The following is a 27,642-nucleotide window of genomic DNA, read 5'->3' as shown; positions in this document are numbered from 1 at the left end:
TAGCCATAACTCTGCAACAGTTGTAATATCTAATAGCTTTCTAAGTTTATAAGAGCAATATTTAACACCTGACCCTGATTTTGGGCTTTAGTCCCCTATTATTTTCCCTTTGTCCAGAATTCTTGCACTAGGTTGACAGGTAAGCCCAACTCATCAAGTTCAACATAATGACTCACCAGTGAGTCATGTCTCTGTAGCTACAGAATCAGAAATATGTGCTAGATATGATGACCACTTGTTGACACATTAATTTATGGAAGTCCCACAGAAAGTTCCTTCATTTTAATGTGGGGTATGACAGCAAAATTTTCAATTCAAGTTGCGGGCATTTGACATATCATCTACCTACAAAGTTTTCATCAGTGACTTTGACATAACATCAGAGCATAGTTATAGAGATATTACCACACACAGATGAGTGGCCAGTGGTGGTCCTTGTGACAGATTCCATAACAAGTACCCTGTTATGGATATTGTCTTAGTTGAAGTCCCTTGGATGCGCCACGAACTAGGAGAAGGTAGCTCTGCTTGCAGTCAAAGTGTCTCATTCACTCAGGTTGAGCTGGACACTGTTCAGTGGTGTGCTGGTCATTTATGCCTGATAACAGGGCCTGGGGTTATGGATGATACAACAGAAGTGGCCTGAGGTCCTCATTTTTCTTCATTTCTCTTGGGCCCAAACACAGCACTATCTTCAGAGTTTCTCTACATGGTCACCAGAGGAAGGTGCTCAGTGGGCAGTGATGTATCACTAGTTGCACAGGAATACTGTTTTTTACTGATTTCCTAGAGTCAGACCCCTGTCATCCATGCCTTAAATGGGGATTATTACAATTAGTTTCAGTGGATGGTTTCCTTTCTTGCGTCTGAAATCTTTGCAGAGTTTCACAACAGATGCTTCACTAATAGGTTGGGAAGCCCACTAGGGATCCACACTGGTATAAGTCAAGAGAAGCCAGAAGACAGGGTGTTGCACATAAATCCAGGAATGGGGTTTAAATAAATGTGACTGAGCTGATGGCAGTAGGTTTTGTTCTTCAAGATCTGGAGAGGGAGCTAAAATTGTAACCCACCCTGATTAAGTCAGACACAGTGCACAGGCCACATTGTTGTTCTCAGGGCAGCCAGGATACATGCATATTTCTTGTACAGGAAGGTGGTAAATATCTGACTTTGGGCCACTGCAACCCTGGCCAGAATCATACCTAGGTCATCTTGCACTGTTAGCAGATCCCAAATGGGTGTCCCAATCAACTCAAAGTTGCGGACCAAAAAAAAGGAATTACCAAAGTTGAAGACCACGAACAAATGGTATTGTACTCGCAACCCATCAGCTCATATCAATTGTGCCCCCCAACAGCCTACACCCATAGCAGCCAACCTCTTTCACCATCCTAGTTATGGCTCTGTCCTTGGCATCACTATCAAAATGGTTCAGGTCCCCCAGGAGGTTCCACACATTATTTAATTCCTGGAATCTCAGGTCCAGCCCTTCCATGGAACTGGCAGTGGGGAGGGACTCTTTAAAAAAAAGTGTTCTAGGTTTGGAAGTTTCCGGAAATCGTGGAAATCAGTCTGTACGCAACAGACGAGAATGGGGTTCTCCCAGGTTCTGTTCACAGCAATAGGGTTAGAGAAACCTTTTGGTGGATACTTTTTATAGATTCAACAGTGAATGCTAAGCTAATTGCCCTGAAGGGCTATCTTTAAGCCTAACCAATAACCTGAGATCAGAATCAAACCCTGCACCTTGTGTCTATAAGTTCAAGATTGTAGCAGTTGTGTCAAAACCACATCCCCTTGCTTCAGTTGATCCTCTTAACATACCAAGGCTTATAAATGTCACTCCAAAGTGACCAAGAAAGAGTAATGCAAGTTCACAGTGTCCATGTCTTTTGACATCCAGTGGCAACTTAGATACAATTTACTAACAATGCAATTTAAAACAATATATTAGCAACCACCACTGAAAGGAAATCTGTATTACCATGGCTCAAGCTTCAGCTCATACAATTTAAAAATTTTAGTACAACCAATGACCTATTACTGTTACTCTCTGTGTGTGTGTGTGTGTGTGTGTGTGTGTGTGTGTGTGTGTGTGTGTGTGTGTGTGTGTGTGTGTGTGTGTGTGTGTGTGTGTGTGTGTGTGTGTGTGTGTGTGTGTGTGTGTGTGTGTGTGTGCGTGCGCGTGTGTGTGTGTGTGTGTGTGTGTGTGTGTGTGTGTGTGTGTGTGTGAGAGAGAGAAAGACAGAGACATGAGGTGGGGTAGCTTTAGCAGTCACATAAACATGTCAATAGATCGGAATTACATTCTTTGGGTTTGTTTATTTTACCTTAAGTAAATTAAAATAACTTCATACTACAGAACACTCTATGTAGAGCTTAAGTGTTGATGCAGTAATATAAAACCTGAAATGATTAATAATACAGATTTAAATAACTTTTAAATACTTATAGTAAATACTATATCTGCCTCTCTGCACATCCACTTTAGTGCAATACCCATAGAAATATCAGAAATTGGCAATATATAGCAGTTATTTGTCACTTACATTAAGCAACTACTTTTACCTGAAAAAGATTCTGGTTTCAGAGGTAGTCTGTGTGACTGAGAAGTATGTTTGTTCGACTGAGAGGTATGTGGAGCATGTCTCTGACCTTCTGAATATGCCTCTGATACTGTGAAAAGAAAAGTATAATCAGTTAGTAAATTCATGTGACTACTGCAGGAAATTCTTCACTTCTCTTTAACCTCTTTTTAAATGCCCAGGTTTGAATACACCCAGGATACCCTTAGCTTCCAACAGTGCTACTGATGTTTTTTAACCACCATTTTGGAAAGTAAATTAATTTCTGACTTCCAAAATAAAATAAGAACAATTCCAATGCAAACCAGTATAAACAAACCAATAAAACAAAGCTACCAAATGTATTCATGTGGCATTACTGATCTAAGAACCACCTTTGTTTAGATTTGGCAAAAACTCAAAAGATGAGCCGGAAAATATTTACATCATTTGGTGCAGTCTTCCCCCAACATCAGGACTTGAATATATATATATATATATATATATATATATATATATATATATATATATATATATATATGTACATGTCTCCAAACGTACATAGTCAAATGCAATGACAGCTAGAAAGAAGAAATATTCCACCTGTCATCCAGATGTTGTTCTTTACTACAAGTACAATAACAGAACAGAAAATGTGTTAATAATTATTCATTTGCATTGCTCCATTCTACAGTGCATTCTATGTCCTGTGTATTTTAAAATGTTCACGTTTAGTTATTGTTTTGTACGGCTACAACACAATACATTCCAACGGTGGTACAACTACTCATGTGACTGAGGCAGTGCACTGCCCCACTCTGACCCTTCACTAATTGACTGACTAGCTTTCAGTACAGCTGATTATCCTTATCACACCCAGCAGACCACTGAGAAAAGTTTCTGCTCCTCAGTTAAACTGGCAAGCCACACATTGCCTCTGCTTGTAGACTAGGTGACTGCACTCACACTATGAGAGGTCTGCAGTAGCATACACCCACATGGTTTGAATGTTCTTCACAGTCCTAAATGTTAAATAACATTCTCTTAAACAATCAGTTAAATAAAACAGTATAGTACCAAAATTAACATTCCTTACTGAGCTCTGTCTGTCACCCTCACAGCTGAAGTCAAACTGTTCATGCTGGGTAGTGCCTACCAGTCAAATATGTAAGAAAAAGAAGTTATGTGCTCACCATAAAATTCCATCTGAGTAGTTGTACTTCATTTGTCTTCAACCTGTGCGTATTGGATTCGAGCCAGCAAATATTACTAGCATCAGCTCCGAGCTCTAGACTCCTCCCCTTACCCATAATACACCTCCAGTGCCTTCCATCCACAGATCGAGTTTGCTGAACTTATACTTAGAACACAACCTGGTAATATACTTGTGACCTATACTGCAGCCAGTAGGCTGATCATGCGCCAAGGTCCGGGGGAAGGAGTGACGGTTGAAGACAAATGAAGTACAACTCCTCCAATGGAACGTTATGGTGAGTACATAACTTCTTTATCTGAAGTAGTTTACTTCATTTGGTCTTCAACCTGTGGGACAGAGTCCCCAGCTACTAAAAACTCCTAGGAGGCCCTCATGGAAGGATATTCCAGAGCACCGCGGAACCAAAGGCTGCTCTCCTTCTTGAAATCAAATCCAATTTATAATGAGAAATAAATGTATGAGATGAGGACCAAGTAGCTGCAGATCAAATGTCATCCAAAGACACTCTAGACCAGAAAGCCGCAAATGTAGCCATGGACCTGGTGGAATGAGCTTTAACTTGACCTGGAGGAGACATGCCTCTTTCCTTATAGACCTGCAGGATGCATGACGAAATCCATCTAGCTATAGCGACCTTGGAGACAGGTTTCCCCATAAAGGGTTTACAGAAGGAAACAAACAAGTGATCAGATTTACGGAAATTTTTTTGTCCTGTGTAAACAGAATCGTAACTGTCTATGAACATCCAACATGTGTAGTTTGTATTCTATTTTGTTCATAAACCTGGGAAAGAACACAAGCAAATTTATGGTCTGATTGATATCGACTGGTGAAGCCACCTTAGGAAGAAAAGATGGATTGGGCCGAAGGGAAACTGCCTTTATGAAAAATCATGTTTGATAGACAAGGCCTGTAATTCTGAAACCCTTCTAGCAGAGGTGATAGCCATCAGAAAGGCTGCTTTCCACGACAAAAATTTTAGATCTGCAGTTGTGGCAGGCTCGAAAGGCAGAGCGACGAGAGCTTGGAGAACCATAGTAAGGTCCCACGGGGGAATAGGATCTTTGACGAGAGGGTGTAGCAAAAAAGTGCCTTTGATAAAAGCTTTGCACATTCTGGAAGATGCTAAGGATGCAGAATTCTCTCCCACATGAAAATGGGAAATGGCAGCCAACTGAACGTTGACAGTAGAAGAATTAGCTCCGTGCTGGGAAATATCAGCTAGAAAATCCAGAATAGCAGAAATAGGAGCCATGAAAGGATCTAAACTCCTCTGAGAGGCTCAGAAAGAAAAACATTTCCACTTGCTGCGATAAACCTTTCTGGTCGAAGACTTATGAGCAGCCACCAAAATACATCTAACTGAGGAAGATAGTCCGGGAGTCTTAGCAATTACGGGAACTAGAGTAGCCAAGCTGTGAGCTTCATGCTGTCCAGACTTGGATGAGGCACCCCGAGGGGTGTGAAATCAAATCTTGAATGGGATCTAGGATCCAAGGTGGAGCCAGAAGGTGAGACCAAAGGAAGGGAAACCATACCTGGATAGGCCAGAATGGGGCAATGAGGATCACCTTGCTCCCTAGTCGACAAGCTTTCTGCAGAAACCTCAGAATGAGAGGTACTGGTGGATAAGCATACAGAAGACCGGGAGGCCAAGCATGAACTACAGCGTCTCTGGGAGACTCCCTCGGCAGAGGGATCAGAGCAAAAAACTTGCTGCACTTTGCATTGGAAGGAGATGTGAAGAGATCGCAGCAAGGTTGACCCCACTCGCTGAAGATCTGCTCCGCTACTGACAGATTCAGAGACCACTCGTAAGGCATCAGAATGGTCCGACTTAGCCTGTCCACTAGGATGTTGGACTGTCCAGGAATGTGCATTCCAATGAGTAAGCGACCGGTGGAGATCACCCATTCCCATACTCTCATGGCCTCGTGACAAAGGGAGTAAGATCTGGTCCCTCTCTGTTTGTTGATATACCAGACTACTGACATGTTGTCTGACTGAATGGCAATTGTCCCCAAGGAAGAAAGGCATGAAGGGCCTGCAATGCTAGAAGGACTGCCCTCATCTCTAGGACATTGATATGCAAGCTGGTCTCTATGGGGGAACCACAGGCCTTGGACTGTCCTGCCTGAACAATGACCCCCCCCCCACCTGAGCTGGGAGGCATCCATGGTCACTGTGGTTTGAGCTGGGGCTGGAACAAAGGGTCGTCCCTCCAAAATGTCCAGAGAGCTCATCCACCATATGAGGGATGACCAACAAACTTGACTTAGGTGGATAGGATAAGTCAGTGGCACTTCCAATAGGAACCATTGAACCGCTAGAGTCCACAGAAGAATCCGCATGTGTAGCCGAGCACACGGAAGAAGAGTTATGGTCACGCCATCGAGACTAGGGCCCTCAACACTGATTCTGCCATTGGGAGGTGGCAACGGTAGATCATGGAGACATGCATCCTGAGGTTTTGAACTCTCTCCAAATTCAGGAATATTTTGCACTGAAGAGTATCTGTTCTGGCCCCAATATAGTCTATCACCTGTACAGGATCTAGGAGAGATTTGCATGTGTTGATTGTGATGCCCAAACTCAGGGCAAGTGTCAGAAAGTAATCCCTGTTTTGGGAAAGTATATGCCTGGTGGGAGCAGTGAGGAGCCAATCGTCCAGGTACAGATAGACCTGAATCCCCTGAAGCCTCAGGTGAGCCGCTACAACTACCATCATGTTGGTAAACACCCTGGTGGCTGTGGTGAGACCAAGGGGTAGTGCTTGAAATTGATAATGATTGGCTCCTAGCCGAAAGCGGAGGAACCTCCTGGAGCTTCTGTGCATATTTATATGGTAGTAAGCATCCTGGTGGTCTAACAAGCACATCCAGTCGCTCTCTTGCAGGTACGGCATGATGGACTGTAGCATGACCATCCAGAACTTCTCTTTGGCAACAGACAGGTTCAGGGTAGAGAGGTCCAGAATGGGCCTTGAGTCCCCCATTTTCTTTGGCACCAAAAAGAATCTGGAGTAGAAGCCCAATCCGGACTGATCTGAGGGGACGGTTTCAATGGTTCGTTTTACTAGCAGCTTGGAAATTTCCTGTGCTATTGCCTCCCTTTGCATGGGTGGAATGTCCGGGTGGCGTCTGGGAGATATGAGGTAACCCACGAAGGGGATAGAATATCCTCTGGATATGATTTGAAGCACCCAGCAGCCCATTATTATGGACTCCCATGCCGCTGGGTGCAAGGACAATCATCCTCCGACTGTCTCCAGAGTAGAGCAGCCGGGCAACCCCTCAGGGTTGCTGCCCGGGTCTGTCCGAGAAAGGTTTTTGAGACCAGAAGTTCCGCGGACCCCCTCTGCCTCTGGGCCAGTGTCCATTCTGTCCCCATCTGCCTCTAGGTGAAGAACAGCCCTGAGTGTCTCGGGAATACTGAGACTTCCGGAACCACATCTTCTTTTGCCCGCTCTGGTTCTGGGAAAAAGACCTTTGAGGGTCAGAGAAGCAGATTCCGATAACAGACAGTGTCTTCCCGTCCTTCTTATTCTGGACTATTGTCTCTTTGACGGTCTTACTGGAAAGTGTAGAGCTGTCATAAGGGGCATTGGCAAAAAACACCTTAAAAGGTTCGGAAAATTGACACAACCTGAGTCAAGCATTACGCTTCATGGACGCGCCTGACCCAGCCAGCCTAGCCGCTCCTTCCATAGCATGGGAGAGGAGTTGCATGGACATATATTATACCACTTTTAGAGTGGCCATCTTTGCAGAGAACGAAGCCTTGTCCTCCTGCAACATGGATTTGGGTGGAGACTCCTCCAGCTCCTTTACTAGGTCGCGTTGGAGTCTAGTGACATGGGCCAAGTAATTCACTTCCCTGATCGAAAAGGCAGCTGAAGCATACACCCGCTTCCCCAGGCCGTCCATCGTCTGTGACTCCCAGTCAGGAGGGTGCACCGGGGAACTCTCCTGAGCAAGTTCCTTCTTAGTGGCTGCTGCTACCACCATGGCATCCACAGGGGAGTCCTTATTCCAGGATGGCCTGTTAATGGGGGGGGGCTTAAAATTTTATCGGGTCACTTGGGGATAGGCTCCATGGTGTCCGTTTCCTTCCATGCCTGCGAGGTGATCAAATCCACTAAAGGATTCATGGGAGGGGACACCCAGGAAGTAGACAGGCCAGTGCCGAAAGCCTCCAGGAACACAGACTCATTAAAAGAGGGCTTGGGGGCAGACCAACCTCCCAGCTGGCCCAGGATCTCCATGATGTCTCCAAAGGAGACATCCTCGGGAGGTGATCTTGGGGAACCCTCTCCATCATCTAAATCTGTGTCCTCGGTGAGGGACTCAGTGGAGCCCAAGTGCCTCCTCTTGCACATATGCTTGTGAGGCACATCTCCAGTGGGGCTCTCAGGGGAGAACTCACAAGCCATCTGTTCTTCAGGGGGAACCATCTGAGGCTCTTCGAGCATGGGCTGTCCCTCTGGTAAGACAATGAGGACCATAGACAGAGCCAAGGGGGTCTGGGAGGAGTCCGAGGAGGTGGTCAGGGGTCTCGATCTGACAGAGAGGACTCTTTCTACCACATCGAACGTGGAAGGAGAGCAGACCTCCTGGGAAGCTAATAAGGAGGCCGGTCTCCCCTGGTCCGACATGAGAATCTGAGCCGGTCCTGAAGTGGACGGAGCTCCGAGGGAGGGGACCTGGCCTGACAAAATCAGAGCCAATGGAAAAGGATCCAAAACCCAAGCTCCGGCTCCGAGAGTGGCTCGGATCCGAACTGGTCGGATCCAAGATGCTCCAGGTAGCTGTCGATGTTGAGGAAAGAAGTACCATCGGCGTTGACCCCCTGACCAAGGCCAACCTCGGATCTGAGTACTCCAAAGCCGAATTTCAGATCGAGGAAGGAGAAATGGGTTGAAAGAAAGAAAGTGAGCTCCCCCCTCCAGAGGGAGGGGGGCTGGCAAGGATTCATGGGAGGGGACACCCAGGAAGTAGACAGGCCAGTGCCGAAAGCCTCCAGGAACACAGACTCATTAAAAGAGGGCTTGGGGGCAGACCAACCTCCCAGCTGGCCCAGGATCTCCATGATGTCTCCAAAGGAGACATCCTCAGGAGGTGATCTTGGGGAACCCTCTCCATCATCTAAATCTGTGTCCTCGGTGAGGGACTCAGTGGAGCCCAAGTGCCTCCTCTTGCACATATGCTTGTGAGGCACATCTCCAGTGGGGCTCTCAGGGGAGCACTCACAAGCCATCTGTTCTTCAGGGGGAACCATCTGGGGCTCTTCGAGCATGGGCTGTCCCTCTGGTAAGACAATGAGGACCATACACAGAGCCAAGGGGCTCTGGGAGGAGTCCGAGGGGGTGGTCAGGGGTCTCGATCTGACAGAGAGGACTCTTTCTACCACATTGAACGTGGAAGGAGAGCAGACCTCCTGGGAAGCTAATAAGGAGGCCGGTCTCCCCAGGTCCGACGTGAGAATCTGAGCCGGTCCTGAAGTGGACGGAGCTCCGAGGGAGGGGACCTGGCCTGACAACATCAGAGCCAATGGAAAAGGATCCAAAACCCAAGCTCCGTCTCCGAGAGTGGCTCGGATCCGAACTGGTCGGATCCAAGATGCTCTAGGTAGCTGTCAATGTTGAGGAAAGAAGTACAATCGGCGTCAACCCCCTGACCAAGGCCAACCTCGGATCTGAGTACTCCGAAGCCGAAGGTAGGATCGGGGAAGGAGAAATGGGTTGAAAGAAAGAAAGTGAGCTCCCCCCTCCAGAGGGGGGGGGGCTGGCAAGACCCCCATATGGATCTGTGAATGGATCAAGCACCTCATCATCTTATCCAGATCCATATCCGATAAGGAACGAGTTAACCGTGATGAGGCCATGGACTCCGACCTGGCGGGTCAGGAAACTGTGACCCGGGAGACTGGATGTGCCTCCTCCGGCTCTGGGGAGAACCTCGGAGACTGGAGCCGAGGGGAGCCAAGGATCCATGCTGACTTGCTCGGAGAAGTGAGGTCCGGGGACCTCTTCCTCTTTTCCTTCATCTTCAACTCTCTCTCTCTCCGTTTCTCTACCTCTCCTCTGCTCTGCTACCACAGGCTTAGATGCAGGAGTTTCAGTCCCAGACTGGGAGGAAGGAGAGGCCAAAGGAAGAGAAGAGGGAGAGGCAGTCACAGCAACCGCTGTGACTGAAGCCAAAGACGAGGAAGCAGGATCGGTAGAAGGGAGAAGACCTTTGAGGGCCAACTTGGCCTTCCTATCCTTTAAAGCTCAGGGGTTGAACCCCACACAAATGGAACAATCCACACTAAGGTGGGCCATACCTAAGAACAACACACACATAGTGTGGCCATCTGCTGGAGAAAGCTTATGGCCGCACTCTGTGCAGCACTTAAAGACAAGCTTTTCAGCCATCCTGAGAGAAAGAAAGCCTTAAAAAAGACAGGCAAAAAACTTTCTTAACTCTAACACACACACACCCACTCACCATGCTAGTCTATAGACAACACTGGGGGGGGGGGGGCACCACAAAACAAACTACTCTAACTATTTATCTAATCAGACTAACACTCAACGCCAAAGCGATGGAAGGGGAGAAGGGGTACCTAAACTAACCTAGATCAACGAAAGAAAATGAAAGTTTTAAACTTACAGTAGTGAAATAACCCACTACTAGCTGGAGATCTGAAGACACGATGTATAAGCAAATCGCGGCAAATGAGATCTGGGGATGGAAGGCAGTGGAGGTGTATTATGGGTAAGGGGAAAAGTCTGGAGCTCAGAGCTGATGCTAATAATCTTTGCCAGCTCAGATCCGGTATGGATCCATATTCCCACAAGTTGAAGAACAAATTAAGTAAACTACTTCAGATTAGAGGTGTTAATACATCAGGCTGAGGCAGGCTGACCTTATGAAACGTAAGACACCACATGCAGACAGACACACACACACACACACACACACACACACACACACACACACACACACACACACACACACACATACACACACACACACACACACACACAATGAGCTGCCTCTTCACTGACTTGCTTTTGTTTTACAACACCCCAGACCAAAATATCATAAACAATATTTGTAACACATTTCTGTCTACTGTATCGCCCACAGCAGGATAAAAATACCTCTGATGATGGCAAAATTGCAAATGATAATCTCAGAAATCCACATCTGTCCAAGAATGGATTAAACATAACAGCCAAGAATTTGTCCCTCCCAGTTTAATCTGCCCATATCATTTAGTACCATTCACTGAAAGGAACTTTTCATTAGAGATAGAAGCAACCAAGTCTTTAACAGTTAGTAAAAGGATAATGTTCTTTCTGAATGCATTTGTTCAGATTCTGTGTGTCTGCACAAACCATAACATTGTCTTGCTTCACAACAATTACCATGATGTTCACCCATTCAGTAGGTATCTCTGTTTAGCTACCACCCCAATCAATTCCATGTGTTGAAGCTTCCATTCTCACTTATAACAGCAGTAAGCAGTCTGCGTGACTCATGTGCATCTGGTATGGCTTTGGGTGATAATTTAATACGACTCTGTGTTCAAGCAAATAGTAATGTCTTTCGGCTTTTCCTGGTTAGGGGTCTCCACAGCAGAACTCTGGTCCGCTCATGATTGGCAGTGGATTTTTACGGTGCCAAGTTGCCAGCCCGATGCCCAACCTTCAAAAGAAGGCATGCCCATTCATGCACACACTTACCTGCATGTCTTTAAATGTCATCCAACTGCAGGGAGGACATGCAGCCTCCACACAGAAGGCGCTCAAGCCGAGAATCAAATGGGAGAACCTCTTGCTGTGAGGCAACAAAGCTAACCGTTGCACCACCGCAGCTCTCTGTGTTCAAGCAAATAAGACCCTCAAGCAAGTTAAAATAACTCTCTAGAATATCTTTCTTTGCCTCTGAGCTCTACATTGTGTTTCTGCATTTATAATAACACTCAACAGGCACATTTTTTCTACCTACTCTCTTTTCAGTATTCGCCTTATCTGAAAAACTGTAAAAATTCTGTCTTCTGTTCAGTTATACTGTGGGCTGAAAATTAGACAACCTCAGAGATGTATAAATGCAAAGTCTGTAATCGCAGATAAGCCAACACTATTTACATTGCATGTGTGATAAACCTCAATGCTTATAAGCTATGCATGCAGCCATGACATGATGTGCGATGAGCAAGTCTATGTCTTGGCTGCAGCACAGACCTGTGGCTAGATTGTGTTAGATCACCTAAGGCCAGATCACAGTACAATCCACAGAGGTAAACAGTGATGTGCATAAGTACCTCTGGTAGTCATTACAAGTTTGCAAGCACAGACAGAAAACAACGAGGATGTTGATGTAATGTACAGCAAAATAGAAGCAGAGAAATATTCCATGACTGGGAACCTTTATATGGATGGCTAAAGGCAGAGTAGAGGCTTCACTATATCAACAAACACAGAGACAGACAAAAGAACACAAAGGGAGTTTCTCAATAAAGCAGGGAGATAAAGCACAACATAGAAGGTGGTATGACAATTCTTGAATGTAAAATAAAGTGAAAGTAAGACAGGTGAGGTTGGATAAAGTAAAGTAAGTATGGTGTACTGGCCTGCACTGGTTCTGACAAAACCACAGTGTGAGCAGTCAACCTTCACTAGAATGGTAATATAATTTAAAAAAGGAAACTATGGTACTCTCAGGGGAATTGACCCCTCAAAGCAGTCCACATTCCAATATGTCCACATTTCCCTAACAGTGGAAGCCACTGAAGCAGTCAGAATAAAGAGGGGTCATAAAGCACAGACATGTCCGAGAGATGTAGCACACTTGTAGATTATGGCAAGAAAAGACAGGTAGTCCTTAAAAGAACTGAAGTCATAAGTTTCCTACTGATATTTCTCCCTATAAGTGTATTATCTAGAGGAGCCACTAAAGTAACCAAAATAAAGAGGGGTCATAAAGCACAAATATTAGGAAAATGTAGCACATTTGCAGACGGACAGTAAGACAAGAAGTATAGGTATCACGGGAATTTAATTCACAGCTTTCCTACTGATATTTCTCTATTATAAATGCAATAGCTAGTGGAGCCATTGAAGCAGTCAGACTAAAGAGGCGTGATAAAGCATACATACTGTGATGTGGATATCCCACCACTGTCCACCAATATACGTGATGCCCCAACACTGGACCAGAAGTCAAGGAGCCTCAATCCTCACCACTAGCACCAGAGGGGGACGTACATTGGGAGGATGACAAGTACACATACAGTAAAGTGCAATTTCCCTTAAGAGCACACAGAGACCACAGTCAGTCTGGGGTTAGTTTCTCCCTCTTTCTCCAGATCCCCAGTAAGACTCCCCACACAGCTATGGAGTTGAGATCTCAGCTGTGTGTCCAAGCCAAGCCCCCCAGCACTCTCTCTGTCCAACCAGTGCTTCGTGTAGCTGCCCAAGTAGCTGCACACACACTCTCGGAGATTTTATTTATACACAAACACACACACACACACACACACACACACACGCACACGCACACGCACACACACACACACACACACACACACACACACACACACACACACACACACACACACACACACCTGGGAAAGGCTCGTACAGGTTTATTAGCTAAGCCCTCTTTTGCCCAAACCATAAGGTCCACCACCCAACTCTTCATCAGCTATTTTAAGGCCCTTAACAAAGGGTGTCCAATCTTACTGTGTAATGTTACTATTAATTCAAATAGTAGTTTGACCAAGACAAGGCTATTAGGAGTGGCCTACAGCATCACCAAATAAATATGCAAGTACTTTCAAAACTTAAATATATCTCACAAATATCAGCCACAATGAAAGATTTAAATATATTTAATAACAATAAAAGAACAAGAAAATACTCAGTAAATAATCAGTTACATCAGAGTTCAAAATCACAGGAAATATTTATAACAACGTTGCAGGACAGTAACAAATAAAGAAAACATCTAAGCTATACTTCACTATATTCCTGACTGTACCTAAGAGAAATTACTGTACCCTAGTGAACTTACTTACAGAACAACAAGCAGGCAGATGTGGTGAGTGAATGTTCTTGTCAGGTCAAAGACAAAATACAAAATTCCCAGTTCTCTCTCTCTCAGAGAGTTCTTAAATCATGCCATAACTTCTTGTCATCTGACTATCCCAGATGAAAGCCCCCACTGCAGCTGGTAGCATTTAGCATCTACCTGTGAAAATACATAGACCTCAGATCTTTTGGCAAATAGTGGAAGTCGTAAAATAATTTACATTCCTCCACATTTAAAGACAATGCAAAAAAACTTCTAGTTCTAGACATTATGTCTCCTGTTGCATTGAAACTGAAATATAACATCTCTTTTGTTTATGGCCCAACCATAAAGTCTATTCTTATGAAGTTTTGGAAGTTAATCTCCTGTGTTTCAGTCTCCCCTGTTAAAATATATACATATAAACAGTTACAATAGTGCATCTACATTTCTGCTCAATACTTTGCAATCTATCTCTTCAGCACACGTCTGTACAATATGACATACAGCTCTAATACATCCGCAACACAAGCATCCTACATGAAACATGCTGACATTCAGAAATGACACATAACCATCTACAAAATTCTAGACAGCTGTGCTGGCAGTATCTCCTTCTGACACACTTCTATATAAATCATATTAATATTCACAAATGACATATAATTATTTGCAAAATTCCAGCTAGCTAGGCTGGCAATATTTCCCTTTTGTTACATATACATCAGGCAAATGTAGCACATTTGAGACCGCAAACCAAACATTGTAAAATAACATTCAACCCCCAGTTGATTCAAACCCCACCCACAACCATGCAGATGCAGTGAAACAATACAAATAATTTCAAGATTACACTGAGCCATTGAGGGAGTTAGGATAAAGGCATTAGCAATACAGTATTTCAGATCCGCACGTACGTGTACTGCAATGCGTAGCTCATTTGTATGACTGATTGCATGACACACACTTTTCATCATTGTTGTTATAGGACATGGATTTCCACTTTGGTGCAGTTATATACAGGAACTGAAGTTGCTCTCTATCAACTGTCACACAACATAGGACAGCAGAAAGATTATTTGTATGAAAAGCCGTGGGTGTGTGTGTGTGTGTGTGTGTGTGTGTGTGTGTGTGTGTGTGTGTGTGTGTGTGTGAGAAAGACAGCGACATGAGGTGGGGTAGCTTTAGCAGTCACATAAACATGTCAGTAAATCAGAGTTACATGCTTTGGGTTTGTTTATTTCACCTTATTATGTAAATTAAAATAACTTCATACTACAGAGCACTTTATGTAGATAGAGCTTATGTGGTGATGCAGTAATATAAAACCTGAAATGATTAATATTAGATACTTAAATAACTTTTAAATACTTATAGTAAATACTATTTCTGCCTCTCTGCACATCCATTTTAGTGCATTACCCACAGAAATATCAGAAATTGGCAATATATAGCAGTTATTTGTCACTTACATTAAGCAACTACTTTTACCTGAAAAAGATTCTGGTTTTAGAGTTAGTCTGTGTGACCGAGAAGTATGTTTGTTCGACTGAGAGGTATGTGGAGCATGGCTCTGAACTTCTGAATATGCCTCTGATACTGTGAAAAGAAAAGTATAATCAGTAAATTCATGTGACTACTGCAGGAAAGTCTTCACTTCTCTTTAACCTCTTTTTAAATGCCCAGGTTTGAGTATAGGATACCCTCAGCTTCCAACATACCCTCAGCTTCCAACAGTGCTACCGATATTTTTTAGCCACCACTTTGGAAAGTAAATTAATTTCTGACTTCCAAAAGAAAGTAAGAACAATTCCAATGCAAACCAGTACAAACATACCAATAAAATAAAGCTACCAAATGTATTCATGTGGCATTACTGATCTAAGAACCACATTTATTTAGATTTGGCAAAAACTCAAAAGATGAGCCAGAAAATGTTTGCATCATTTGGTGCAGTTTTCCCCCAACATCAGGACTTGAATATATATATATATATATATATATATATATATATATATATATATATATATATATGTATGTATATATACATGTCTCCAAACGTACATAGTCAAATGCAATGACAGCTAGAAAGAAGAAATATTCCACCTGTCATCCAGATGTTGTTCTTTACTACAAGTACAATAACAGAACAGAAAATGTGTTAATAATTATTCATTTGCATTGCTCCATTCTACAGTGCATTCTATGCCCTGTGTATTTTAAAATGTTCACGTTTAGTTATTGTTTTGTACGGCTACAACACAATACATTCCAACGGTGGTACAACTACTCATGTGACTGAGGCAGTGCACTGCCCCACTCTGACCCTTCACTAATTGACTGACTAGTTTTCAGTACAGCTGATTATCCTTATCACACCCAGCAGACCACTGAGAAAAGTTTCTGCTCCTCAGTTAAACTGGCAAGCCACACATTACCTCTGCTTGTAGACTAGGTGACTGCACTCACACTGTGAGAGGTCTGCAGTAGCATACACCCACATGGTTTGAATGCACTTCACAGTCCTAAATGTTAAATAACATTCTCTTAAACAATCAGTTAAATAAAACAGTATAGTACCAAAATTTACATTCCTTACTGAGCTCTGTCTGTCACCCTCACAGCTGAAGTCAAACTGTTCATGCTGGGTAGTGCCTACCAGTCAAATATCTAAGAACAGAGGTGTTAATACATCATGCTGAAGCAGGCTGACCTTATGAAACTTGAGACAACACACACACACACACACACACACACACACACACACACACACACACACACACACACACACACACACACACACAATGAACTGCTTCTTCACTGAATTGCTTTTGTTTTACAACACCCCAGACCAAAATATCATAAACAATATTTGTAACACCTTCCTGTCAGCTGTATCACCCACAGCAGGACAAAAATGCCTCTGATGTTGACAAAATTGCAAATGATAATCTCAGAAATCCACATCTGTCCAAGAATGGATTAAACATAACAGACAAGATTTTGTCCCTCCCAGTTTAATCTGCCCATATCATTTAGTACCATTCATTGAAAGGAACCTTTTATTAGAGATAGAAGCAACTAAGTGTTTAACAGTTGATAAATGGATAATGTTCTTTCTGAATCCATTTGTTCAGATTCTGTGTGTCTGCACAAACCATAATGTTGTCTTGCTTCACAACAATTACCATGGTGTTCACCGATTCAGTAGGTCTGTCTGTTTAGCTACCACACCTATCAATTCCATGTGTTTAAGCTTCCGTTCTGTCTTATAACAGCAATAAGCACTCTGCGTGAATCACGAGTAACTGGTATGGCTTTCGGTGATAATTTAATATGACTCTGTGTTCAAGCAAATAAGACCCTCAAACAAGTTAAAATAACTCTCTAAAATATCTTTCTTTGCCTCTGAGCTCTACATTGTGTTTCTGCATTTACAATAACACTCAACAGGCACAGTTTTTCTACCTTCTCTCTTTTCAGTATTAGCCTTATCTCAAAAACTGTAAAAATTCTGTCTTCTGTTCAATTTATTAATTAATTTATTTATTTATTCCAGTTTGATGACCGGGGAGGTCCACTAGGCTTGGGGAGCCCGTTTTCATTGGAGGCCCGGGGAGAAAAGCTCCACAATACAAAGTTTAATTACATGATCAATTACAAAGAAAGTTAGGATTACAAACAACAGGTAGCATTCAAAAGAGAAAAAGAGAAAAAAAATATTTGCAGTTTAGTTCCACTGGGCTTAGGGAGCCTACTTTCAGTGGAGGCTCGGGGAGAAAAAGCTCCACAATACAAAGTTTAATTACATGAATGCTTTCAGTGGAGGCTCAGTGAGAAAAGCTCCATAATACAAAGTTTAATTACATGATTAATTACAAAGGAAGTTAGGATTGCAAGCAACAGATAGCATTCAAAGGAGTGAAAAATATATATACAGTTTAGTTCAGGAGTAAAAAGAGGCATATAGTATCATGGCTAGATTTTGTTGTTTGGTTACATATATAATCAACAATTTAAAGTGAGGTTAGGAAGGCAAGAAGGTTACATTGTGGGCTAAAAATTAGACAACCTCAGAGATGCATAAATGCAACGTCTGTAATCGCAGATAAGCCAACACTATTTACTTTGCATGTGTGATAAACCTCAATGCTTATAAGCTATGCATGCAGCCATGACATGATGTGCGATGAGCAAGTCTATGTCTTGGCTGCAGCACAGACCTGTGGCTAGATTGTTAGATCACCTAAGGCCAGATCACAGTACAATCCACAGAGGTAAACAGTGATGTGCATAAGTACCTCTGGTAGTCGTTACAAGTTTGCAAGCACAGACATAAAACAACGAGGATGTTGATGTAATGTACAGCAAAATAGAAGCAGAGAAATATTCCATGACTGGGAACCTTTATATGGATGGCTAAAGGTGGAGTAGAGGCTTCACTATATCAACAAACACAGAGACAGACAAAAGAACATAAAGGGAGTTTCTCAATAAAGCAGGGAGATAAAGCACAAAATAGAAGATGGTATGACAATTCTTGAATGTAAAATAATGTGAAAGTAAGAAAGGTGAGTTTGGATAAAGTAAAGTATGGTGTACTGGCCTGCACTGGTCCTGACAAAACCACAGTGTGAGCAGTGGACTAGTTAATCTCCTGTGTTTCAGGCTCCCCTATTACAATATATACATCTAAACAGTTACAATAGTGCATATACATTTCTGCTCAATACTTTACAATCTATCTCTTCAGCACACATCTGTACAATATGACATACAGCTCTAATACATCTGCAACACAAGCATCCTACATGAAGCATGCTGACATTCACAAATGACACATAACCATCTACTTGTTGGCTGTTGGTGAAGCACCCACCAAGAGGAGAAAACGCTGAGAGAAGAAAGGAGCCACTTTTGAGATTTTAAGTATTTTTCTTCAGATTATATGTTAAGATTTCTGCATTGCCGCCTACTTTTTGGTGTTTTCCAGCTTGCTAAACTTGATATCTGTATTAGGAACTGTATTTAGAACACATCTAGAGCCTGTTTACTGCATTTCCTGTGTTGCACTTATTTTAAAATCGTTTTTTTTCTTAATACTTGCATTTTACCTGTCTCTGGCCTAGCACTCAAGTGTGGGGTCATTTATTGCACTGTTCTAACTTGTTGCTACTTGTGTATCTCTGCTATCCTTAAACAAAACAAAAAAAAAACAAAAAAATCTTGCTTTTTTCCCACTTTCTGAAATTTAAAAAAAAGTTCAGTTACAGATTTGCTGTTCTGAACTGTTTGTAAGTTTCTTGGAGGCCATTGCTTGCTTGGGCTAAAGGGAAGTCTCTGTGTTCATCAGTGGCAGTGGTAAACACTGAACAGCCTGAATGCCCCTGTGGGAGTGGTTACTCCCTAGAAACTGTAGTTTTATTGGCCATTTTGGGTCAATTCCAAACTCCTTGATCCCCTCTCTTAAAACCCGATTGCCTCGTGGTTTTGGCATCTTTTCAGACTTGTTGGCTGTTGGTGAAGCACCCACCAAGAGGAGAAAATGCTGAGAGAAGAAAGGAGCCACTTTTGAGATTTTAAGTATTTTTCTTCAGATTATTTGTTAAGATTTCTGCATTGCCGCCTACTTTTTGGTGTTTTCCAGCTTGCTAAACTTGATATCTGTATTAGGAACTGTATTTAGAACACATCTAGAGCCTGTTTACTGCATTTCCTGTGTTGCACTTATTTTAAAATCGTTTTTTTCTTAAAACTTGCATTTTACCTGTCGTTGGCCTAGCACTCAAGTGTGGGGTCATTTATTGCACTGTTCTAACTTGTTGCTACTTGTGTATCTCTGCTATCTTTAAACAAAACAAAAAAACAAAAATCTTGCTTTTTTCCCACTTTCTGAAATTTAAAAAAAGTTCACTTACAGATTTGCTGTTCTGAACTGTTTGTAAGTTTCTTGGAGGCCATTGCTTGCTTGGGCTAAAGGGAAGTCTCTGTGTTCATCAGTGGCAGTGGTAAACACTGAACAGCCTGTCTGCCCCTGTGGGAGTGGTTACTGCCTAGAAACTGTAGTTTTATTGGCCATTTTGGGTCAATTCCAAACTCCTTGATCCCCCTCTCTTAAAATCCTCTTTTGCACATTTTTGCACATAGAGCAGCATCAGGCAGCGCCGCTTAATCAGGTTTAAACTATTCCCGGCTCCACAAAGTGTGCTCCACTTTTTCCCTTAGAACTGTTCCAAATCTCAAATAAGCACTCTATTTTCTTTCTAAAACCCAGCAGTAGCTAGGATAAGTGTCTTATAAGTAAGCACTAATAAACTAAAGCACTACACCCTCTTATACTCCCTTTAAGTACTTGGCTGCCTATTGGTCCTTTTTGATCAAGTCAAAAAGTAATTCCTTATACTATTCTGGCATGTCCAAAAGTCAGTTTCACGTTTACTCTCCAGTCCAGCTGGTGAATATGGGAATCTTGAGGCAATGTTACAACTGCCTTATACACAGACCACCCTCTCCTCTTCCCAACAAGCTCAAATATATGTGAGAGATGCAACTATATAGCCAAACTGGAGGCTGAGCTCTCTCAACATAGTACTGGCACGGTCAGTCTGGAGGAGAAGGTAATCACACACACCACAAATCCAGTCTCACATAGACCTATCTCAACAGCAAACCAAACACATAAACACACAAAAACATACTGGGAGGCTCTAAATAAAAATCTGCCCAAGCAACAGAGACCTCCAAAGCAGACATCCAAGCAACTGCTACCCGACAACAATACCCACGTACCACACAGTTCACAAAGTCAGTGTGCCACACAGTCACAGCCCTTAAGGCTAAACAACACACCTAATACACTTGTAATAGGTGACTCTATTGTCAGACACACTGACATCCCTCTCACCAGGCTGAACAAGGAGAAGGTCACTGTAATCTGCCTGTCAGGTGCCAGGATCCGCTACATAACACAAGCACTCAGGTCACTCCAAAGCAAGTACAAATATGACTCCATCATTGTCCATTCTGGTGTGAATGACCTGAGACGTACCTCCCTGGATTACATGAAAAGAGACATAGAGGAGCTCTCTGATCATGTGGCCCAGGCCGGTATGACCCTGACCTTGAGTAGCATCTTACCCTCACAAAGAATGATACCACAGTATAAAGACAAAATGATCAATTTCAACAATTGGTTAAAGTATTGGTGTCTGTCAGCCTGGGATGACATGCTTGACAAGCCACGTTGCTTCGCTAGGGACGGCTTGCACCTGTCACCCCTGGGTTTTTGAATACTGGTCAAGGCTCTTGCCACCCCCATAGTGCCTTTTTTAGGCAAGGCTCAAAAGACAAACCCACCTCCTTAAACAACACAAGGAAAAAGAAACTAAGGGTAATGCTGCTCAACACCAGAAGTCTAAACCTCAAGATGCACGCACTCGAGGCTCTCCTCAGTATGGAAAATATCGATATCTGTGCAGTAACAGAAACCTGGTTCAAGGCTCCCGAGAGCACCCCAGCACTACCAGGCTATACCTCATACCATGCTTTTCGGCCCCAAAAACTCGGACTGAACCATAAGAGGAGGGGGATTATCCATATTCATCAAAGATACCCATACCTCCAGGCTAGTGGCACTGCACGAAGCATCTGAAACCATCCATGTGCAACTAACAGTGGACAAAACTGCCTTCCAGTTTGTAGCCTCATACAGACCACCCTCCAAAACTCAGGAACCCCACTCAGCTTTCCTGAAGACACTGGAGAATATGAAGGTCTCTCCAAACACCATTATATTGGGTGACTTTAACTACCCAAACATAGACTGGGAGCACTACTCAAGCCCCAACACCCTAGCCCAATGGTTCCTAGAATTTATAAACTTAAATGCTATGGAACAACTGGTCACCACTCCCACAAGAGGGTAAAACATATTGGACCTGATCATCACCAACATGGGGACTCTATGTTCCATACCAGATGTATACCCCCCATTGGTAAGATCTGACCATACATTAATCACTATGGACATCCATATCCTGTCCCCACCCCCAGCAAAGGAAACCACGGTCAAAAACTTCTCAAAATCAAACTTCCCACTTCTCAAAACCAAGGTGGAATCCTTCAAAGCCCCAGGGCCAGTGGAAAATACAGCCCAAACCGCAGAATCCTTTACAAACGCATTCTATGGATACCTACAGGAATGCATGGATTGTGCTATCCCAAATAAAACCAAGAGACACTCCTCCAAAGGCAGGAGACCTGCCTGGTGGACCCCAGCCATAAATAAGCTGTACAACAGAAGGAGGAAGCTACTATATGACAGAGCAAAATCCCTGAAAGGGAAGGCAACTCTGATCAGTACTAGTAAGAAACTACGATCCTTCATAAAATCATCTAAGGCTAGCTTCGAAAGACAAATTGCACAAGACGCTAAAGATAATCACAAGGCTTTCTTTAGTTATGTCAGAAACCTGGGTAGAAACTCCCAGATATGCTCTGAGTTACTGCAAAATGACAAAAAATACACTGAAGCCACAGACATTGCCAACATCCTGGCAGACAGGTTCAGTGCAAACTTCTCCCCCCCTCCCCCCCAAATGAGCAAATGACTATCCCAACACAGTGTAGCCTCCCTGACATCACAGATGCACAGGTGAGAGCTGCCCTTTCCAAAGCAAAAAACACAGCATCAATGGGACTGGACGGTGTCCCTGGCTGCGTTTTACATGAGCTCCAAGAAGAACTGAACCCTCACTTAAAATCACTGTTCAGTCTCAGCCTTACAGCAGGATATGTACCCAAAGAATGGAGTACAGCAACAGTGGTCCCACTCCATAAAGGTGGTGCCACAACGGACCCCGGAAACTATCGCCCTATAAGCCTAACTAGCCTGGTCTGCAAAGCTATGGCGCGTATCATCATGAAACTCATAAACAAAGACATTAGGAACCTCCAAACATTGGATCCTACCCAATCTTGCCTCTTGAACCTGGTCAATTTCTTTGAAACAGTCACCAAGGCCATAGACGAAGGGAAGGTAGTCCACACAGCCTACCTTGACCTTGCAAAAGCCTTCGACACAATACCCCACTCGGGCATCATAAATAAGCTCACCAGCTTAAATATCAACCCCTATGTCACAAGATGGGTTGCAAACTGGCTTAGGAATAGAACCCATATGGTCAGAATTGCAGGTGCCATGTCAGACTCTAAACCAGTTACAAGTGGCGTCCCACAAGGCTCAGTCCTGGGACCTCTCTTGTTCGGTATATATTTCTCTGAGGTACAGGCTAACACAGGATGACTATGGCTGACAAAGTTTGCAGATGACTGCAAACTGGGGGCCATAATCGACTCGCCGGCTGACACAAGCATCCTCCAAAAAGGTCTCACAGAGACGGATAACTGGTACCAGAGCCATGGCCTAAAGCTAAATGCCAAAAAGTGCCTAGTCATCCCCTTTGGGAAAAACAAAGTGCCCACAAATTACCACATAGGTGGTAATCCATTAAGTACGGAAGAAGTAATTAGGGATTTCGGGATCCAAGTAGATTGCAATCTCTCCTTTGACAATCTCATTGCCAAAGTGGTTAGAAATACATTCTATATAGCCCACCTTATCAAGAAGGGGTTCACATCTAGATCAAGAGAGGTCATTGTGCCCCTCTACTCATCACTCATCAGGCCCACAATTGACTACAATGCCCCATTTGGGATGTAGCATACCTGGCACCTGTTACAACTAGAAAGACCCCAAAAGTACCTCACCAAGGGGATAAAACAGATGCCCTATGCAGTTAGGCTAAAGAAGCTCCAGCTCTACTCAGTTGCTTACTGCCTACTCAGAGGCGATCTGTGCCTGACGTATAAAGCCATGTCCAACCCAGAATTAATGGACATGCTCCACCTCACAAAATCCAAATCCATCAGAACTACACGCTCCAGTGATTTAAACTTCAGCACAGAAATAAATAGAACATGCTGGAGGGACAGATTCGTATCCCAGAGGCTCCCCTCACTCTGGAACAAAATCCCAATCCATGTTAGACAGAGTCCCTCAATGATCCTCTTCAAGAAGAATCTTGACGTTTGGATGGGAGATCGTAAATTTACCCCTGGGATCTCTTCTGTGTCACTGCTAGACAGAGGCATGGTAAACTAACCTTAAATGGGCTATCTTCTGTGACCTACTATACAGAGGCACAGTCAACTAATCTAAGAAGGGTGGCGAAAGCCAAACACATTCTGGCTAGGCTTGTAAATGCCCTAGGGCAGATAGCCTAGTATCAACCTATGAACCTACAAAATTCCAGGCAGCTGTGCTGGCAGTATCTCCTTCTGACACACTTCTATATAAATCATATTAATATTCACAAATAACATTTAATTATTTGCAAAATTCCAGCTAACTGGGCTGGCAATATTTCCCTTTTTATACACATACATTAGGCAAATGTAGCACATTTGAAACTGCAAACCAGACATTGTAAAATAACATTCAACCCCCAGTTGATTCAAACCCCACCCCCAACCATGCATTTGCAGTGAAAGAGTACAATAATTTCAAGATTACACTGAGCCATTGAGGGAGTTAGAATAAAGGCATTAGCTATACGATATTTCAGATTGGAACGTACGTGTACTGCAATGCTTAGCTCATTTGTATGATTGATTAGTACATGACAAACACTTTTCATTGTTGTTGTTATAGGATATGGATTTCCACTTCGGTGCAGTTATATATGGGAACTGAAGTTGCTCTCTATCAACTGTCACACAACATAGGACAGCAGAAAGATTATTTGTATTAAAAGTTGTGTGTGTGTGTGTGTGTGTGTGTGTGTGTGTGTGTGTGTGTGTGTGTGTGTGTGTGTGTGTGTGTGTGTGTGTGCGTTGTTTATAAACATTGGAAATGGGAGGGGAGTATAGGACAGAGATGAACGGTGGAAGTAGTTAGAGGGTACAACTCAAGATAAGATCATAAGAAATGAGAAGACTGGAGGTGGGTTAGGAGCATATCTCACAACTTCTTAGCTCAACAATGCTAGATGAAGCCATACTTAAATTTAGTTAGAAAGTGCAAAACTCCCCGACAGAATTTACGCAATGATGATAGAAATGCTTGGGCTGTGTAGTGTTGCAGTGGTTAGCATTGTCACCTCACAGCAAGAGGTTCTCTAATTCGATTCTCATCTGGGGAGCCTGCTGTGTGGAGTCTGCATGTCTTCCTTACATTCTTGTGGATTTCCTCCCACATTCCAAAGACATGCAGTAGGTAGATTGGACACTAAATTGGCTGATGTGTGAGTGTGTGCATGTGGATGTGTGTGGTGCACCCTTGATGAAGGGCTGGGCTTTGGATTAGCAACCTAACCGCATAAAACCTGTACCTGCTACAGAAACAATGAGAACTGAAAGATGCTTGTTACCCGTTTACCACATGGGGCATAAACAGAAGAGAGAGAGAGAGATAGGAATGATTCCTTTCAGAAGGAATATACCTGAATGCAGTTGGTCCATTACTTTGTCACTCATTAATCTCTGAACCAGAGCATTAGCCAGGTACAACACAGAAAGCCTCATGCAAAAGATGTCAGAAAAAAACAAATTTCAGGGAAATGATGGAAACAGAATACTGTAAAGCAACAAACCTCCCTCATGGGATTAGAGGCCTGCATTCTGTGTACTGAGAATGGAATTAGAGCCCTGCATCCAGTGTACAAAAATGGACTTCTCACATCATGAATAAATTGAGCCATGGTAGGTGTTGCAGGTAAACTATTAACATTACTATATTTCAGAATTGCTTGGTAACACAGACCTACACTCAGCCCACTTGCATTACAGATATCAATATCCTATGCGTGTGCCAAAGATTTTTCTTTAGTTTTGCCATTGGACAAAAAGTGTAATTTCTCTGTGGTAATATATCTGAATTGACACTGTTCTCTGTGAATCGCCATGCAACATATGACCACAGAAAGATGATTTTCAGACATATGTGTGGTGTGTTTATTTTTTGACCATATTAAAAGTAAGAAATGGTAGTACGTAACAGAGATGAAAAAGAAAAGCAAGCAGAGGGTAAAACTGAAGGTGGGCAAATAAGGAATGAGCAGATCAGAGGTGGGATACAAGTATACATTTCAATGTCTTGGCTTAATAATCCTGGTGAACGAGAATAATATTCCTAATTATTTACTGACTGAAGTTCTTATTGCAGTGTCAGACAATTACACACTTTTTATGATAACATATTGGAGCCAATTATGCATACCTTAGTCAATTATCTGAGAAGATGATATGTATGGGTGGGAGTATTTTTTGTAGGATAGGTGCTCTTTTTTTTTTTTTTTTTTTTTTTTTATTGAAAAAGGGAAAGTCGGGGAAGGAACTCAGAGAAGTATTATATGCAGAAGAGGGAGAGGTTCGATAGCAGGGAAAGACTCATGTGACTGTGTATGTGTGTGTGTGTGTGTGTGTGTGTGTGTGTGTGTGTGTGTGTGTGTGTGTGTGTGTGTGTGTGTGTGTGTGTGGGTTAACACAAACAGGGAGGGGGAAAACAGTGGTAAAGAAGGTATCAAACAAAGACAGGGAAGACAATGTAGAGGAGACTGTAAAACATGCAGGAGTGGACATAGACACGATAAGAAGGGGAACATTGGTTAGGGGGTAGATCAGATGTTTGAAGATGCAGTCTCTGACAACTTAGAACCAGTGGGAAATTACTCATTACCCTGGGAGCTGTCATCACTGGGTCCTAGAACAGGGTCTACATATGGCCAATTCAGGATCCACCCTCCTGTCTTCCCCACATGCTCTGCCAGCTCCTGACAGCTGACAAACTCCATAGTCACCAACTGTACTATCTGTGGGTACCACTGTACCCAGTGTAAAGCTACCTTATGCAGGTGATGTATGTAGGGAGGGATGTGTGGAGGCACATGGGAACCCAGATGTGTTGAGTGCCTCTGGTGGTAGTGGTGGTGATGGTGGCAGAGGTGACACTACTGCTACCATCTGTGGGGAGATGATAGGTTTTGCCAATGTTGAAGGCGCAGGCTGCTGTGCTACATGTAACACTAACAGAAATGGAGAGAAGCAAAAATAAATGCAAACAAAAAAAAAAGATAAATGATAATACAAAGAGGATGGGAGTGGAGAAATACAAAAACCATGAACACTGCATTCTTAAATATGGAGATACTAATACAGTAAAGGCAAAACAACTTTTTATTACTAGGATATATGCTATATGCTGTATGTTATCAACCAATTTATCTCTTGATAACATATGGGCAGAGGGTGGCCTAAGTGAAAAGTCATCCTCACATGCAGTTTGACATAAGAGCATCTAACTAACTAACAATTTATCAGGCAACACATTTTTGCTGATAGCCAGTAATGCTATCTGAGTTTTGACAATAATAATAATAATAATGTACATATACATAATAGGCATACTGATGTACAATAAATATGTCCAACACAGCTAGTACACAAGGGGCAGTCATTTCTACAATATTTCATATGAAATGCCTGGGAAACAACTTCTTATGGGTATTGCATAAATGGATCTTGTTGTTGCTTTGATATTACTGGGACAACAAATATATACTCTTCCATGACAACAGGAATTATTTGTTTTGTTGTTGGAGCAATTGAACCCATTACCATCTTAGCAATCACAGAGTATACAGACTCAACATGAACGACATGTTTCCACCTATACAAGAAAAGGCCTGCAGAAACACACTTCTAACATTGCACAGTCATAATACTACCCCTAAGCTATGCC

The 27,642-nt window shown here is 42.9% G+C and overlaps 1 protein-coding gene across 3 annotated transcripts in view; it reads right to left on the bottom strand.

Moving 5' to 3' along the window:
- The window catches only part of LOC122799279 (EMI domain-containing protein 1-like), a 1,823,504-nt gene that overhangs the window by 1,174,818 nt on the left and 621,044 nt on the right, over positions 1-27,642 (bottom strand). For 2 of the 3 annotated variants that reach the window (XM_044068236.1, XM_044068235.1), the window contains exons 4-5: positions 15,336-15,443; positions 2,572-2,679 (exon numbers count right to left, since the gene is read on the bottom strand). In XM_044068236.1, coding sequence (XP_043924171.1) covers positions 2,572-2,679; positions 15,336-15,443 — 216 coding nt within the window. The remainder of the gene's footprint in view (positions 1-2,571; positions 2,680-15,335; positions 15,444-27,642) is intronic. The other variant, XM_044068237.1, reaches the window with a different exon arrangement.

The sequence above is a fragment of the Protopterus annectens genome, chromosome 4.part0 (assembly GCF_019279795.1).
Source record: "Protopterus annectens isolate FY-2018-M chromosome 4.part0, PAN1.0, whole genome shotgun sequence".
NCBI classification, from domain to species: domain Eukaryota; kingdom Metazoa; phylum Chordata; order Ceratodontiformes; family Protopteridae; genus Protopterus; species Protopterus annectens.
This window is presented reverse-complemented; position numbering and strand designations above follow the sequence as displayed.